This window comes from Microchirus variegatus, assembly GCF_963457635.1.
Source record: "Microchirus variegatus genome assembly, chromosome: 14".
NCBI lineage: Eukaryota > Metazoa > Chordata > Actinopteri > Pleuronectiformes > Soleidae > Microchirus > Microchirus variegatus.
In genome coordinates this window covers 21,773,758-21,792,823 of record NC_139815.1, presented here as the reverse complement: position 1 = coordinate 21,792,823, position 19,066 = coordinate 21,773,758, and the positions used below count along the sequence as shown (strand labels likewise).

At 41.6% G+C, this 19,066-nt stretch overlaps 1 protein-coding gene across 1 annotated transcript in view; it reads right to left on the bottom strand.

The window, feature by feature from the left end:
* The window catches only part of adamtsl3 (ADAMTS-like 3), a 177,100-nt gene extending 159,277 nt beyond the window's left edge, over positions 1 to 17,823 (bottom strand). The window contains exons 1-2 of the mRNA XM_083901045.1: positions 17,684 to 17,823; positions 14,892 to 14,991 (exon numbers count right to left, since the gene is read on the bottom strand). Of these exons, the coding sequence (XP_083757171.1) occupies positions 14,892 to 14,951 (60 nt within the window). The 5' untranslated portion in view covers positions 14,952 to 14,991; positions 17,684 to 17,823. The remainder of the gene's footprint in view (positions 1 to 14,891; positions 14,992 to 17,683) is intronic.
* Positions 17,824 to 19,066: the final 1,243 nt, after the last annotated feature.

The following is a 19,066-nucleotide window of genomic DNA, read 5'->3' as shown; positions in this document are numbered from 1 at the left end:
GTAAGACCGTGCAAGACAAAGCTGGTTAGTAGTACCGCATACAGCCACTTTCCCTTCAACACCTCAGATGACAGCATGTTATCAAGAGGCGTGTGCACCTGAGTCTGAAGAGGTAGGTGTGAGAGAAGGCAGGGTTTACCGACTACTCGTGAGTGCTCGGTCACAGATGGGTGACATCTTGTTTTATTCAAACAGTGACGGAGAGAGAAAGGAGAGTGGTCAGAGACAAACAGAGAAATGAGAGGATGAGAGAGAAGAGAGAGACTCAAACCGTGCTGATTGGCAGCGCCCCAGAGCGGAGGAGAAACGGGGCTGACGGCGTCAGAGTGAATGGCCGTACTGTCTGTTTGTATGAATGAGCTTTTTCAGTCTCCTCGATATCTGCACATCCACACACACACGCAGACACACACGCACTCATAAAGTATGTATGCAGTAGCTGTGAGGGGTGAAGAGGTGACCGGTGACGCCTGCGCTCGCAGCAGTTTGTGTGCACGGCGCGCGCAGACACACAGTGATCTTTTCACTCCTCACCTGTAGCTAAAAAAAACAGAGCGGACACTGAACCTGGGCTGAACAGAGCATGTGTGTGTGTGTTTGTGCGTGCGTGCGTGTGTGCGTGCGTGCGTGCGTGCGTGCGTGCGTGCGTGCATGCGTGCGTGTATACTAACCCTGTCAGGACCGGTATTCCCCATGGAGACGAAAATCTAGTGAAGCTTACGGCTAATATTTATAGTATGGTGCGGTCAAGGTTGTGTGTTATGAATACTCTGACACTAGCAGCAGTGTTAATAATGTAATAAATAAATAATAAAGTTATTACAATTGTTAATAAAGTGATAAAGTGACTGAAAACACTTGTGGAGTATTAGGGGAGAGCGGTGATGGCGGTGCGAATAACAGGTCAGTATAAATTTAAACAAGTTTGAACTTTAAACTGACAGAACGAATGCCTATTTGTTTTTATCAGATTGTCAGTAATCATTTCTCTACACTAAACATGCAAATCTCGATTGATTTTAATATGATTTGCCATTGAACACTGTATACATATTATCAAAAAAAAACATTTTTGCTAAAAGAAGGTGTAAAGACACTGAGACAGCTCAATGATTCACTGGTGCCGCTGCTATATAAGCCCACAAATAATTATATTAGCTGCAAACAGCAGAATTGTTGCTTGAAAACATCAGTCTGTCACACTGTGTTACATGGAAGACCTTTAAAATAATCCAGGAAGGGGTTGCCATGTCCTGTGATATTTAGCAGCGGAGCCCTGAGTACGATATCGCATTTCCTCCCGTTTTAAATGTGTCGCGACTTTCCTGATCCACCTAGCGTGTGACGGCGGAGCCCGGTCCTTTCACTTAAGCGGGAATGACCCGGCGGGGGCGAGAAGGAGAGCTTGACAGGGCTATTCTGACAGGAGCTCTGAACTCCGAAAAGAGCAGTTGAAGGATAAAGCGGAATATAGTACATATACGTGAAAGAGAATCAAACACAGAAGAAAATGAGTGATATAATGTAGCAGGAGCAGAATGGCATCTCTGGTAGGTCGGATCACCCTCTGGATACAGTTTTGGGAGTCTGCTTGTGCACAGGTGTAAATCTAATAAAACGACTGCGTCTCACACAGAACAGAACGATGTGGGTGTTGTTTTTTTTATATCCTGAGTTTATTTGCTTGGCGTTGAAGCCGTGTTGTGCTTTGCTGAAGATGCACCGTGAGCAAATCTTTAATTTCGGCTCCTTCGTTTGCTACAGTGAGTAACAGCTTGTCCATCATAATTAAAACTGGACATGTGTTTCCGATCCATTAGAACCAGAACCTGTTTGTGTTACTGTGCGAAGTTAAAATGATCACATGATGAGCAACTTGTCAAAGCACATTACAAGCTTTACTGTGGACGTACTGGCTCATAATGTGCGACTGTATTGTGAAGGTGCTGATTTTTCATATACTATGCTATTTTTTTTATAATCATTTAAGGAAGATGGTTTATGTGGAAAACTATTTAACAAAGAAAGAAATTCAATATAAAAACACTGCATTTTACCTTCTTTGTACAAACATGATTAATGGCAGATATGTATTGATAATCTTTCAAGTGAATTCCACTGAAAAGAGGAGGAGTGTGGGGGGGGGGGGGGGGTCTAATCTCCCTCTTCTCAGTCTTGTAAGGTATTTTGCTGCCATCCAGGGCCTCCTCTTCTTACTTAAACAAAATGTATGTGAGCCACTGATCTAAATCTGCACCTATAACTCTGCGATTCCTGCTTACTAGCATCTCCCTCGGGAGGTATAAATCCATGGCAGTGGAGTGGTGGAGCAGAGAGCAGTCTAGAAAAATTACAGGGTAACGAGTTAAAGACCAAACTGAAAGTCAATGAAGTCAAATGCATGAACCAGTTCTCGTTCATGGCCAAGAAGGAAGGAGAGAAACTGGGGATGGAGGAGGTGATGACCTCCTCCACCGGAGGGTCGCAGGGGATACACCCTGGACACTTAGCCAGTCCATCACAGGGTCACAAATAGAGACAAACAACCATTCGCTCACACTCTCACACCTACGGTCAATTTAGAGTGACCAATTCACCTAATCCCCATATTGCATGTTTTTTAGACTGTGGGAGGAAGCCGGAGAACTCGGAGAAAACCCACGCACACACGGGGAGGACATTCAATCTCCTTGCAGAAAGGCCCTTGTTCCGAAGTTGCTCCAAACGGGGCTCGAATCCAAGAACCCGGGTCTTCTTTCTGCAAAGGCAAGAGTGCTAACCACTACACCAACCCTATAATACTAATAATAACAAAAAGAAAGACATGAAAGGATAACCACATCCCAGTTCCATGATAAACATGACCCAGGTTGTGAATAAGTGACAGGCTTATACCCAGCAGGCCACACGGTCAGAATTACATTATTCCAGATGGATAACTTCATTCCTTGTCTGGGTTTAGTTGTTTTTTTTTTTAACAGAGCTGCGTCTGAGGCTCAGGTGACTGACGGCTAGGTTCAAATTAAACGTCACTAACCTTGAAGAGGGAGACTACAGTGGGATAAAGCTGCACCAAGAGATGCCCCATCCACATTCAATACAATTTATGCACTTTGTTCTCTGTGAAATCCTGCTCTTGTAACTGATCAAAGAATCGTTGTATTGTGATATTATTGTTATTGTTTCAATGTTTTCATACAGGTGTTTCAGACTCAATGTTCTCACTATAAATAAAGCTGTTCTCTCTGTGCTCTTCCCTCCTCTCAGCTTCAATGTTTGTTCTGTGTGTTTTGAGGACAGAGCTTTAGATGCACCAGTTGCAGTGTGACCTGAATTATCACTTTAAAACTGCTAGGAAAAAGTAGATTTAGAGTTATTTTAGTGTAAAGACACAAGTTAATCTTTAAAAGGGGTTCCAGTGGAGAATAGTTTCTTGTTTCTCTTTCTCTCTGTGCCTCTTCCCTTCTTTTCCTCAGCTGATCCCTGCAGTTCCTCCAGCTCTGTCATCATTTGTACACACAATGACAACGGCATTCCTCGAAGTCATACCTCATAGCTCATTGGCATCGCAGACAATGCTGTTTTCAGAGGAGGGTGAAAGGAGAAAGCTTGGTGATTTTGTCCGGTTGTTGTTGTTGAGTGAATGTGCAGAAAAGGGGGAAGTTGTTGCTGGTGAGAGAACGGGGGAGTGCAGGGAAGGGGGGTGTGCAGTAGGTGTACGCGCTGGCACAAGTGCACATGATATTATGAGGAGGCAAAGCTTCTAGTGATGGCTGGTTTGTGAACAGATGTCCCTGCATGAAGGTTGAAGGATGGCAGGAAGAGGCTGGCACCAGGAAGGCCAGGACAACAGGAAGCAGCTCTCGCTTTAGCCTTTTTCCTTTTCCTCTCTCCACTACCACTCATTCCCTGCCCATCTCCCCTTTGCAGGGATCGTGTCAGCTTTGCCCTCTCTCCTAAGCCCCCCCCTGAGTCCTTAACATTGTATTTTTAGTTAGGGAACAAAGCTTTGTAAAATGTCAGTGACGAAGAAGAGATGGGTTATATTAGGACAAATCCAGGAGAAGAAAAGAGGGAATCGATGAAACCCAAGCTCTAAATCTTGTCTCAAAAAGCTCCCAGACAATAAAAGGCAATCAGGCATGATTCTGATCCCACATCTGCTTGTGATAATCCATGCAGTTAGCCAAGCATGTTCCCTTAACCCTCCGCACCACCACCTCTATCCTCATTTAAATTCAGCCAGCCCCCTTTAGTCTTGTGGCCTCAAAACATTCCATCACTTCTCAATTTACCACACAAAGATCAGCCCTGCAGACTCTGTGTATTGTAGATATAAACGTATTCCAGGCGACAAAGTTATTTAATTGTTGATCAAAGCAGACGCGAATGTTACATCCAGAGATTTGTCCGTCACTTTGGCGCCAAATACTATTAGCATTTAATTAAATACACCACTCCTCTGTTTCCCATTATTATTCTACAGACTGTGACTGCGCACCATATTCTAATTTGTCCTGCCACAAAAAAAGAAAAACTCATTCAAACGTCTCATAATAACACGAGAGGTCTCTTCATACGCTGCTCCCTGTAGCGTTGTAAATCTCAGAGCAGTGTGATTTGCAGTATTGTTTGCTTCATGTTGGCTTGCACGTCTGCTATCACGCATCTGTGCAGACAGCATCAACTTTTTACAGCCTCCTCCCGCACAAGATAACTGTATCTACGGTGTGTGCGGCTACATCGAAAAAATTAGGGTTAGGGCTGCAACGATTACTCGAGTGATTCGAGTAACTCGATTACAACAATTCCTCGAGGCAAAAACTCTGCCACGAGTGTTTGTTTAATTCCTATCTCACAGTGTTATGCGGCCTGTTCAGCGCAGGGATCATTGTTCCACACGGACCATTTTAGAAGACGCGCAGCGCACATCCAGATTTCAGCCGGCGCGATGGCGGAGACGGAAAGTGAAACAGCACGTAAAAGGCAGAAAAGGTCCATTTCACGCTTAAAGCGGAACAAGACCGGAAGTTCCTATTATCGCTGTTTTTTTTGGTGTGTATCTGCGTCATTACCTTGTTTATGAAGCCCTGACGGTTCGAAACAAACAGTTCAGCCATTGCTGAGAACGTTGTGTTTTATTGTAATCTCGGGGCTCAACGAGATCACTGAAAATCCCGTTATAGTTACGTAAGCAGCGGTTCTCCTGAACAATCGATCGTCCTGCTCCGGGCGGTAGTCCGGGCACATCCGGTTACGTACATTGAACCGCAGAAGAAGAATAACGTCCGTTGTGGAGGTGTTTCACGAGCGACAGTGTCTTCTGACTCTGGGTCTGACTCCGGTTTAAAGTCATAAATGGGACTGAGGCGGGGAGTCGTGACGAAGCTATTTTTAAACACTGTTAAAACAATGTTTTGATAATGAGTAGCAGTGCATCCGCCGTTCCAGAGGGGGGCGCTGCGCTTCTGAGAACGGATGTGCAGGATAGTACTGGCCAATCACAAGACTCTGTCTTCTGGGGGTGAAAGTTCACTCTGAAACATCGCAGCAGAAAAACACCGTCAGAAAAGAGGATTTCTATCAGCTAGTTCACAGCAACTAGGAGGTTTTTGACCATAAAAACAAGTTAATATATTTAAGTAGACCTCCATAACTAACATTTATGTGCAACAGGACCACTCTATGTCACCTTTAAACAAGAAGCCACCATGGTGCAGTGTAGCATCCAGTTGCTAACGCTGCCGGCACACGCTAACGCAAACATTGATGTTCGCTGATTTAATGTAGCTTACTAGGGCTGCAGCTATTGAATATTTTTGCAATCGAATTTTCTACCGATATTTCCTTGATGAATCAAGTAATCGGATTTAAAAAATAATGATAATCGTGCATTTTGCGTTCTCGATTAATAATTGGTAGAATACTCGATTACAAAAATGTGTAATTTGCTGCAGCCCTAGTTAAGATTTTATAAAGCTGGAATTAGAAGTTATTATTAAAAACAAATCTCAAACCAATTAATCTATTATAAATAATAGGTGATTCATTTACTAGTCCCGGACTAATTATTGTTGCAGCCACAGTGATAAAGTATATGCTTAGAGTAGAGCTCAGCGCTTTGTACAGAAACATAATCACAGAAATAACTGTAACCATGACTCAAGTTAAGATGTGGCAGCCAGTGGGAGTTGAGCTCCCAATGGGAGAGGTGTGAGCTCCCATTTAAGAAGTAGAATCACACACGTGGGTGGTGCCAAAACATTACCCAACAAAACATTAGTTTAATCACAAATAATGTTGTTTTCAATGTAATGAGTGCCATTTAACTAAACGAGGTAATAGCCTGACAGAAACCTTGTGTTTCCCTTGAACGGCAATGACTGCACTTTATTACCAGGCAACCGTGCACCGCTGAACGTGGAGTAATAACGACTGCGCGGCTGTTGAGATTGTGCTAACGTGAGCCCACTTTTTGCGCTTTTCCACTACGCAGTTCCAGCACGGCTCGACTCTACAAGCCTCCACGTACCAACTCAACGCGGGCGGGGGCGTCATAGCGCGGCTGCACGAAACTACCACAAAGTCGTATAATACGACTAAATAAACTAGTGATGAACAAAGCAGTTGTTTTTTCGGTGTAACTGAATCATTAGAATCAGTGAATTGAAAAGATTAGTTCACAGACACAGTCACTGAACTGAAATATGGCTGAACGGGTTGTGACGTGGCTCACGGCTTTCAGAAGTGCTGTCGTTAAAAGTAAATAAATGTTGGAGATTTGCGAAATTTTTCAGGATTTTTCAGTCTTTTTATCTGATCTACACTTCGGTATTGTTCGGTTTGATTCCGGTGTCGGACGTCGTGCTCATGACTCTTCCAGTTGAGACACTCTCTGACCAATCAGTGGTCCGGCAGTCTGTCGACGTCACATTTTAGTATCAGCACAGCTCGCTTGGAACCTCAATAGAGCAGGTACTAAAAAAGGTACCAGGTACTATCCCTAATGGAAAAGCAAAAAAAGAGTAGAACCGAGCCAAGTTGTGCTGGAACTGTGTATTGGAAAAGCACCATTTGATGAATCAGCCTTAAACGTGCTGTTATTATCAGTTATTTATGACTGAGTGTTAGACTTGCATAAAAAGGCCATAACTGCCTTCGAACTTCGTCATCATGCATTTCAGGATCACATCAAAGTCCTGCTAAAGAGACTCAAGTTACCTTGGTGGTAAAAGAAATAAACAAATTAAATGTGGACTTTGATAACACAGAGCGAGGTTATAAGGCGGCTCAGGCCTTTATTTATATTTTGCTCCTTCTCTTTGAGTAAAAATGGTTGATTAGAGCAAATACACGTTACTGCAGGCCTGTATGTGCTGGAATACAGCAGAGGGAATCAGGTTAGACATGGAAATTGCTATTGACTATTAACCTGCTGATTTTTCAATGGAAAATAATATATGTATACAATATACAGCTATGCTACACTCATGTTCTTTTGTGAGTGTATTTAACTTTGAAACAGTCGTCCAGTGTTGATATTCAAATTATGAAAAACATATTTTCATATATTTTATTTCAAATTGTCTAATCTACAAGCTTTCTTTATTCTGAATTGTATATCATTTGACCTCATCTGACCCTCGACTAAAGATGTAAAGATGCGTATCTTTGTATGTGGTGTCATCACTTTTCACATTTAAATCAGATACAGCACATTATTTCTTGATATAACTGTGGGCTGCCGTGTGTGCATATTGTTGGACCAAGTAATGACGAGCGGTGAAGTCTCTCTCCTTCTAATAATATTTGATTTAAGTCATTTAAATGTAGAGTCTTTGTGATTCTGTCATCTGCTCTGTGTGTGTGTGTGTGTGCATGAATGTATGAACGTGTTGGACTGCTGGATGAGCAGTGAAGTCTCTCTCTCTCTTCAAATTTCACATTCAAACTCTGCAGCTTTCATTACGTACTTTTCAGCAGCTTCATTTATCTCTGTTTTGTTGTTTGCTCGCCTCGACTGAAACCACAGTTTGACCACAGCATCTTGACTTTAGCTTTTCTGCACCACTAGTCACTTTGTCTAAAATAGACGGGACACATGTGGTTAAATACTAAAATAATGCTGACTCAAAGTGCAAGGTGTGTATATATAACAGTGATGGACTAATTTTTCTATAGGAATCATTTGAAAGATGATGACAAAAACACTGCATCGTGTGCATATTTCCATTTACTGTACGCATTGTTGTGAATAAATGCTAAATGCACCTTTAATAGCAAACAAACTCAAGCTCATCCATCACACAGCATTATTCATACATTCATATTATTCACACTGCAGCGGTGCAGTTGTGCTAATATCAGCAGGAGAGATTGTGCCGCCTTGGAGAGCTTGCAGAGTTGAGCGCGTCAGAGCTTCTCTCTTCAGTCACAATAAATAAATAAACAAATAATGACACAGATGGTGCAAAACAGCTCAGTGACAAGAGCTGGCTACACACTCAGCGTTACAGGACAAATCAGTTGGTGATGACGCACTAATCAGGCACAAATAAGTCTTCAGCAATTATCTCTGTAAATGAACGTCGTTTATCATATTATTCAATGACCTACTTTAGAAAACCATAGATCAAATCCATCAGTGGCTCTATTTCGAGTTCCCCTGAGGACTGTTGAGAAGCCTCATCCGCTCTCTCTCTCTCTCTCTCTAAGTCTGAGCAAAATCATTCAGGCTGCCTGTCTCCACAACCTCACTCTTTCCCGTCGTTACCCACAGCTCATGATCACAGGTGAAGGTTGGAACTCGGTTTGACTGATAAGTTGAAACCTTTGCCTTGCAGCTCCGCTGCTCCTCCGACACGACCGAGTGCGCTTTACCGCGGAACGCTGCACCAATCCACCTGTCCGTCTCCCACTCCATCCTTCCCTCACATGTCAATAACATCTCATGATACTTGAACTCATCTACTTGTGTTTTTACTTTTATGACAGAGAATCGTGACCTTAGACTTGGAGGCGTTTGTCCACGTTGACTCATAGGCAGCATAAAAAATGGATTTAATCTTCCACTTTGAAAGGTGAAGCACAGGAAGTAGGATGGAAGAAGCAGTTAGCCACCAGGGGGCAACTCTGCTGGTTGCAAAAATAATTACTTTTGAATGGTCTATGGAAGGGCTAATGTGAAGATTCCGGTTACATACAAATGTTTCACTTTTAACCCTTTAACACAGAGCATATCGAAGATGAGGCATTTTGCATTACCGTAATTACTCAAAGGTTTCTGAAAGCTGAGAAGCTGCACGTCAAAGTCAACATGTGGTTATTACTGTAATTTCACTCGCGCTGTTGCAGGAAGCCAGCGAATCAGCGTCTTTGTCACCAGAGAGGAGAGTGTTGGGAAAACATCTGTACAGTTTACTTTTTTTGGCCTGTTTTGGACATTGTGTACAAAATTTTAAATATGTTTTATACTGTTCGCATTTCAAATATAACACGTAAAATATTGTGTTCGTGTACAACAACTATTTTGACATGTAGTAAATTGTAAATTTACTACAGATATTCACCAGTAAATGTGACGATTTGCCAGATATTGAAAGTTTTCTGGTCCTTTTATAGTTAAAGGTGCCATATGTAAGAATGTGGCCAAGCACGGTTACTACATTCAAATTCAAAATACCAAGGTCTTTTAGTTTTCGTTTTTCTGATGTAACTGGCAACCCGTGGTTGCTGGGCAGCTGAGACTCTACTGACTGCAATGATTGGTAGACGGTGGTAGATGGCGCCACATGCCAAAACATGATTTCAAAACATAAACATGATTTGCAGTCTGCAAAATGTGGTTAGTGAGTTCAGTTTGTTATATGAATATTATTCCTGAGTCTCTGTGACATGTTAGGAGGATTTTATGGCCAGTTGCTTTAGATTTATTACATAATGCACCTTTAAAATAAGCCAGAAAAAAACTCTAGACAGACATTTTGAGGCTTAGTTAAGGGTTAAATGGCAATGTAAACAAATCTAAGAACTCTAATCTGGAGTCAAATAACATAATAAGCTAATATGAGATGAGTGCATGTATCTGTCGGTCACAGGTGGGCTGAGCTAATGGAGGGTGACATGTGATTGAGGCCAATTATCTGTCCCGAGTCATAAATAATACATTATATAACCGAAAATCTGACCGAGGGCCGTGATTGGCCCGGACTTTGGACATACCTGGTATATGGGAAAATTAGCTTAATTCACACCTGATGTATACTTAATGGTCTTAATGTGTAGCTTCAGGTCAACAGAGCATGATTTTAGAGGAAAGTAGACAATAAATCATGGCACATATGGGTGGACGACACCAGCGTGATTGACAACTGGTATCACTGGTTGTAAAAGCTCACACGGTGCCTGCACAATCCCAAATCTCGACGATTTACAGCATGAGCCTGTATTGCAGTGTACAGTCTATACTGTGCGTCCACACCTCTTTGCACTCAGCTGCAAACCTCCCCAGTGAACACTGGCGATCCCCGGTCCAGTTACGTCAACACAACCACATAATCAGCAGAAAGCAAGGGGAGCAATTCTGAGGTTCCCAAACCAGACCAGCTCTCCTCGCTCCAAGTGAAATCCTGTCCAATGAAAATCACAAACACGACTGCAGGGCAGAGGCCTTCTTAAACGTCTTGCACCGCACTGGAAACATGCTCGATACAAATCCTCTCACTTTATTATTTATGGTTATTTTTTAAGATTTAATAGTGTTTACAGCAGCACATATACTGAATCCTATGACATCCCTCTGGTAAACGTAAAATATCAGTGAAGTAAATAACAGTCCTGACATAGATACAGTGACACTGAGTGGACGACAGAGACATCAATCACAGCTCTGCTGCTGGAGCAGACTCATCGCCTGCAGGTAAGTGATGCTACAGAAAAGTTTGAAGTGTATAAAAAGATATGCAGCACATTACGCTCTCTTTCCTTTTGCTTCACACACACACAGCAGTCGTAAAACACACCGCAGTGGATCAGGGCAGGTGAAAATATTGCTCGTCTAATTGTTCAGCCCTTGTCGAACAGCTGGTGAGATTAAAAGAGTGTGATTAAGGTTTTTGGTTACAGTCACAGAGCTGCGAACAGTTATTGTCAGCTGTTCACCTCTGCCCCTCTTTTCCTCTCCGCATGTGCGTTCAGTTTGACTTGGCTGATGCCCCCGTGCAAATCGAAATCTGTTTTTCTGTTTGTTTTTTCAGCATTAATCCTAATCTCAATGGGATTTACCTGATCAAATAAAGGCCGCTACAGCCTGGACTCCCAGAAAAACATTGCTATGTCAACTTCAGTTTCCAGGGAGGGAAAAAAAGCAGTTAATAAACAGACAAAAACCAGTCTTACTAATGAAAAGTGTGTGTGTGTGTGTGTGTGTGTGTGTGTGTGTGTGTGTGTGTGTGTGTGTGTGTGTGTGTGTGTGTGTGTGTGTGTGTGTGTGTGTGTGTGTGTGTGTGTGTGTGTTATTGTACTAGCGGCATAATGAGGACCAGTGAGGGTTTTTAACCAACAAAGTGAGGTCATTTTTACGGAGTGAGGACATTTTGGCCGGTCCTCACTTTGTTTTCATTGAAATCACCTCCTTAGGTTGCTATAACATGCTATACTCAATTCGTCCAAAAAAAATTTTTGGATGACATAATATAGTATGACTTTTTTTGTGAAATTTTGGACCAATTTTTTTTTTTTAATTTTTGACCAAATTTTTTTTTTCATATGTTGGACCAATTTTTTTTTTTTCAAATTTTGTACCAATTTTTTTTTTTTCTAATTTTGGACCAACATTTTTTTTCCAAATTTTTGACCCAAATTTTTTTTAGTAGCATAACATAGTATAGCATGACGGGTTTTTTTTCACATTTTGGACGACATAGTATAGTATGACGTTTTTGTCAAATTTTGGACAAAAAATTACAAAAAAATAACATCGAAAAAGTTTTCAAGCCCTTTTTGCTCTGGGGCTCCACCTGCAGACATTTTATGGTACTGCAACCAGTAGTTCTTTGTAGATGTCATTCATGAAGTAGATATTTGTAATTGTGTTGATTTATAAAGTGGAAATGCTGGTCCTCAGTATGTCGCAAGTACAAGAATGTGTGTGTGTGTGTGTGTGTGTGTGTGTGTGTGCAGCACCGAGCAATGGCAATGTGAGGTCAGAGTTTCATGTTGACAGGGTACAAATACGTGCCTCTTCTCCTCCTTCACTCAGCTGTTTTACCTTTTTCTTCCTGCTCGATTCTATCCGTCAGAGACTCTTCTCCGAGGGGCTCAATCATGTAAAGCCAGGAAGAGGAGCAACCTGATGTTAAACTCACTGAAAAACTCAGTGCACAAGAGCAGAGGAAGAGATTGATCTAATATATTCAAACACACGCAGGTTCGTGCACTCCACTAAGGACCCTAACCAATACTATTAAGTTAAGAAGTTCCTCAGAAATTAGGTTCATTAGGACCTGATTTTGGTCTCCATGAGGACTAATAGCCCTGACAAACTTTTTCCTCAATATGTTCTCAATTACCCATTAACTTGAGTCAAAAATTGCAGATTTTCACTGTAGACTTTGGTGACTTTGGAGTGAGCTTCCAGAAGGAAACTGCTGGCTAACAGTGAAGTAAAGCAACAAACACATTCTTATGATATCATAGACTTAAGCTGCCATAAGGGGCTAAAATCTGTCAGTAGTAAAAACCCAGAAAAAAACCAGAAAAACCTGCACTATCCCTTTAATATTAAAAATGACTCAAGTTCCTTCTGCCTTGAACCCAAATATTTTCATGTTTATGTTTGCAAGGGCGATCACTAGGACGCTGTAATGGAGCATTAAATCCAGGAGGAGGCAGTAAAGCGTCATTACAGATGGCAAATGCCAGAAAACGCCACAGAAAAAGAAGAATCAGTCTCAGCAGCACCACAGCATAGAGATACAACTGTCACGCATATTAACGAACTAGAAATGAAGCAGAACATGAGGGAGAAATGATTCTTACTGGAACTGTCACCATAACAATCTGTGTGTGCGTGTGTGTGTGCGTGTGTGTGCGTGTCATCGTGGCAAATCGTAGACACAGAGAAACTCACTGTGAGGAGCTGTTGAGTAGTTTGGCAGGTGTTTTTACAGCAGCCTGAGAGAGAGAGCCACCACTTTTGGGCCTCACTGTGCACTGATTCTTCACCGTGATAAACCCTCAAGACTTCCCTCTCAGCCTAAAACAGCTATAAAAACACTATGTGCTAATATTATTTTTTTTTCATTTTCAATTAAGGGCTGAACACAATCTAATTGTGATTTTTCTGACATATTTGATGTGTGGTGTGCACACAGGAGGTGTTTTGTTTTACATAAACAGAGGCAACATCGCACTATTTTATATATTTGTACATTTATATTGTACATACTAGGGATGCAGTGATACTGATATCCATATTGGGTCAGATAGCACACACCCAGTACTACTACTACTACTACTAAAGTGTGACGTGGACAGACTGCTGGGCCACGGATTGGTCAGAGAGTGTCGTCACTGGAGGAGTCATGAGCGCGACGTCCGACACCAGAATCAAACCGAACAATGCCGAAACTGTAGATCAGTTAAATTAGACTCAAAAATCCTTCAAACGTGTGTTAATCTCCAACATTTAGTAAGGAAATGTCTAAAAGCGATCGTGAGCCGACTCACAACCCGAGTCTGTGCTCCGGTCATGCAGGAAGTACTGAACTTGTCTTTTGAATTAACCGTTTCTTATGATTTAGTCACACTGAAAACAACCGCTTTGCTCGTCACTAGTTTTGCGTCGCGTATAAAAACGACATCGCGGCAGTTTCGCGCAGTCGTGCTATGATGACTCCGCCCACATTGAGGAGATATTATAGTGCTGGAAAATGACGTGTCTGATACCAAACCGTGCAGAGTCAAAGTCAAATGCTGCAGTGCTTGAGCGCTAGTGTGTGCGTAAGTGTGTGTTCAGCTTCTCCAGTGCACACACTTCCAGCGTCACAGGGCAAGGAATGTTGTTTAATTTTTTTTTTTTCTTCTTCTTTTTAAAGCCACACTGTGGCTGTGTGGGCAATTTATGGCCAGTGAATAACCTGTCCAAACCTTCAAAATTAAATTCCCACTTGACCAGAATATCAAGTGACCAACAGTAAACTTTCGCAAAGGCTTGAGCCCCAGCCTCTTGGAAATAGATGCAACGGAGAAAAAAGAATTCCTCTCTCTAAATGGCTCCAGAAGTGAGTGACAAAATATCAAAACAGCCCATAAATATGTCAGCATAAGCTCTTTCTTTCTCTTCCACAGAAGAAACCTGATCCAAATAAAGATCTTTGTGGATTTAATCATGGAGAACACCGGGTCCACGGCGGTCTGTTGGCAGGGATTAAGTAGCTGCTACATTTCACTGGAGAAAATCCTGTGCTCGGGTATTTGCTGCATATAAAGAAGGTGAGTCCACATCTCATACACATGTCTGCATGTGAGGCTGCCGTGATCATCGCACTCTGCACATGCAGGTCGAGAGGCTGCAGTGCAAACTGTTTGATTTAGGGCGAGCCTGATCAAACTTAGCTCCACAGCTGACAGCGGCTGCAGGGGAGAATATGAATGCTGGCCGCGTGAAACCTGACAAGCTGCCGCTAATTGGGTCCGTGTTCGGTTTTATTCACCAGTAAACGTGACGATTCAGGCGTCACCGCGAGCACAGACGTCGACGCCGAACGCGCAGGAGTACAACAACGCTGCTGTGTGTTTCTAATATCATGCATATAGTCTGATTATAAAAGGAAAACCCCATCCATCCATCCATCCATCCATCCATCCATCCACCCCACTGTGTTCAGTACCTGGACAGAGGGAAGCATGAGGAAGACGAGGAAAACCCTGCAGAGGATAAATGATTCCATCTTCTTCTGGATTTTTCACCACGTCAGCGTGAGCCCCAGCCTGTGATCATAAAGTGGACACAACAAATTAAATTACAGATCACAAATATTAGACATTGTGCAGGAAGCCAAGCTGAAAACACTGGGCTTGATATCGCCTTTCTGTGTCCGATACGGTTCCGATATCACAACTTTGAGCACGTACTGACTCCGGTATCAGTCCAATACTGTCTTTTAATCAGTTTAGCAGGTTTAAAAACATCTGTGCTGATGCATTTAAGGACATAATGACCAATCTACACGTGCAGCCTTCCCTAAAGGTCCTATATTAAGGAGCTGAGGTATATTTAGGATCAATGGATGGTATCAGATTTTACTTTTTTTATTGTTCCTGATATCTGGTACAGTAATTTAGGGTCAGTGTCGGACACAGATGCTGGGCTCATCTGTGTGTAGTCTATATTGGCAATAAGAGTTTTGACAGTCGTCTTCAATTCAACGTTTATCACGTAAAAGACTGGAAATGAGGAACATTAACGGGTGTGTGACATTTAGTGGCATCTAGTGGTGAAGTCGCAGATCACACCAAACAGAATCAGTAAACTGTAAATGTAAAAACTCACTGAAAACATATCAATTCTTGATTTTTTGGGGGGTGAAAATAAAATGTTTTTCAACAGTGTATTAGTTTATATATCCTAATGCAAGATTGAGAATGTGATTGTTGTTTATGTAGGGGACATAAACAGTGCAGTGATCTCTTGTTGACCGCATCAATGTCTATTTTTGTTTACCGTGTGTTATTTCCCTCTTTGTTAACATGAGTATAAAGAGCCTTTTATGGAGGCTAATGTGCAGCATAATAAAGAGAAGAATCACATGCATTTAGTGTGCGTGTCATCATCGGCTCACGTGTTTAGCCTACAGCAGCTTGGTTTTGAGATAATTTAATAGGGATCGGCCGCTTTGGTTTAAATTTGTTTAAATTACATTTGTTTTATTTTATTATTTAAAAAATTTATATATATATATATAATTAAATTGCAGTCTTTAAAGTCAGGTAATTGCACTGTTTTACTTTTAAATTGTGATTTCGGGAATGAGTCATTGTTCACCTCTACACTTTTAGAAATAAAAGTGCTCAGTAGAACCATATAAGGTTCTTCGGCTTGTCCTTATAGGAGAACCCTTTTTGGCTCCAGGTGGAACCTTTTTATAAATGTTCCACCTGGAACCCTTTATTCAGGAAAGGGGTTTGAAAGGGTTCTCTGGATCAAAATGGTTCTTACTGGAACCATTAGTGTTACCAAGAATCTCAGAAGCAAATGGTTCCAGGTAGAACCTCAGCCCTTGTTGAAGGACCCTTTTGGAACCCTTATTTCCAAGAGTGTACCCCAAAATTCCATATCCTGTCTTAATGCACTCCTCAAATGAAAAATAAATGGGCTTAGTGCACAAACTCAAAAATGGGCACAATATTAGCAAAAGCATTAGCTTCTCTTTGAAATAAAATGAATAAATGTCATCTAAGAAACCAGGTGTAACTCAAAGTGCTTTTAACAGAAGACAAAGGAGCTATAAATGTGAATCAAACCCATCTGGCTGTGCGGGGTGCTGTGTTCATGGTCAGTGCTACTGTAGGAATTTACTTAAGAGGCTTTGAAGGACAGTGAAATGTGTTTTTCTAGGGTTTTTCTCAGTGTTTGTGGTGGGACCACTCACAGATTTGCTTTTGGGACCGATGATCTTAAAATACGACATATAAATTGAGCCTTACGTGGCTGCAGACGGCGTGAGCAAACACATCTGCAGCAACTGACTCCATAACAGAGGTGAGGTGGTGCTCGGGCAGCATGAGGTACAGTCTGAAGTATACAGGGATGGTACCTCATACCTCGTTTTCACATCCCATACCGATATCACAACCCTGATATCAGTGTGATATAAGTGCTGATGCATTCACCACTTACCTATAAATCAGCCACAAAGTTCAGAGGTTCGCTTTAAAGCATGGTTTCTATGTTTAGTTAAGCATTTATGTAATAAATATAGGGCACATGAAGTGTATTAAATTTGACTTTTTACTTTTCCAATATCTGATGCAGAAATGCTGACCGGTATTGATCCTGAGTCCTGGATCAGCAGGTGGTGTCAATATTGTGTGAAATGAAATAATTAATAATAAATCAAACATGATGCTTGATTTTTTTTTTTTGCTTTTCGTTGCAAAGACGAGACCTAACAAAGAGCATTAACTCATTATTAAATGAATCTTCAACTGTTTTTGATAATCGATTAATCAGCTTGAGTGTGTTTTTTAAAGAATTGCAATTAGATGTTTCATCTTCTGAAAAGTGAATATTTTTCTGGTTTCTTGACAAAAAAAAAATCATTCAAACTTAATACTAACAATTACTCGATTAATCAGGAAAATAATCGACAGATTAATCGACTAAGAAAATAATCGTTCCAGTCACAGATGGAAAGAGTGGATTTACACCGATTCTTAGAAGTGACTATACCAAGAATTAAATTTGATTTTTTTTTTTTTAAATATGATCTGAAGAAGAGTCAAACTGTGGACTCATCGTTGAATTCACCTGCAGGCGTGCACAGAGGGACACAGACACTCGGGGACAAGTCTCTCCTTCAGACAGCAGTGGGAGGCGCGTGTGCAGAGAACACAGCTGTTCATCAGGACCTGCCTGGCGCGCGCGTGTGTGTGTGTGCGTGTGTGGAGATAAACACCTCACCTTCTGAGAGGGGAGAGGTCCTGCGCTCCCTACGAGCTCATGTGCAGATGCAGCATCAGGTTATTCTCCCACAAAAAAAAAAAAAAAATTTAAAATTTAAAAAAAAAAAAACAGCTCCGTTAATGCAGCGAGTCCTCGAGTCCACACCCCGGCTCACACGCGGACACGTCCCCCGGAGAGTGTGTCAGAGAGAGCGGCGGAGAGTCTGGAGCAGCACCGCGCAGCCACACTCTGCGTCCCCGTTTAAAAAGTCTCCTGCCTCCGCGCAGCTCACAGTCCCGTCTGCCTGGCACACACACACACACACACACACACACACACATACACAACTTAGTGCCAAGTTAGACACAGACACGCAGCTTCCGCCACAGACTTTCAAAATAAAACACTGCTAATATATCCTGAATGTTAATTGTCTTAGTGTCTTATTTACTATTCATTTTAGTCAGAGATGGAAAGAAACCTTCAGTTAAAGGGCTATTTCACTCATTCTTTTAGAGTAAACAATTACGATGCTTCTGTGCTGTGTTTAATTCACATTCTATCATAGAGTTGGATTTATTTTTTTCAGATATTTTACTCATTAAGCATGTTAGAATTGACAGAAACTTAATTTTTTTTTGAAAGCAGTGATTTATTTTAAGATTTTTTTTTGGCAGTGTCAGGGATGAGACATGTATCTCAGATCCACTGTCTGGTGATCAAATAACACATTAATCTCTGGTAATAATATATTTAAAAAAAGAAGAAAATATATTTTTGGGTGAAGTGGCCCTTTAAGTACCCTGAAGTAAATTTACATTCAGGTAAACTAACAACATTTGTGAAGTCAGACTCTCCCTGTCCATGGGTGATAAAGGATTTCCATCTTTGCTGGTAAATTAAAGGGTACATTTAGCATTATCTCAGGGATGTTTTTCTAAATAATGTTGCTGTGTAATGATATAAGCATTGTTAACTCTGGCTCTTCAGTGTCCACTGGAAATTCTGGATATAAACTGTATTCACTGTGTGAAATGCTCTAGAAGAAATGAGCTTTAATTCTGAATGATAAAACTTCCTGTAACAACTTGGTCGTCTCTTGCAACTATGGGCTGCAATCTGACCAACTCCTCTGTCCCCATGTCCCACATGAAGAGAAGCAGAAAGCATATGGAAGAGCAGTCATCTTCATCATTCTAATATTCCTCCTCTCACTCTGAGATGCCAAGAGTGGAAGAGAGTTCATGTCTCTCTCTATAACACTATTCTTAGAGTGGTTATTACTGAACTGGGGGCCTTAAATGTCACAGATGTGTGATTTTACCGCGTTCATGGCAACCATGTAACTCGAACCCTGCTCTGTTGACAGGTCACCAGTACATCACAGGACCAGCGCAGCAG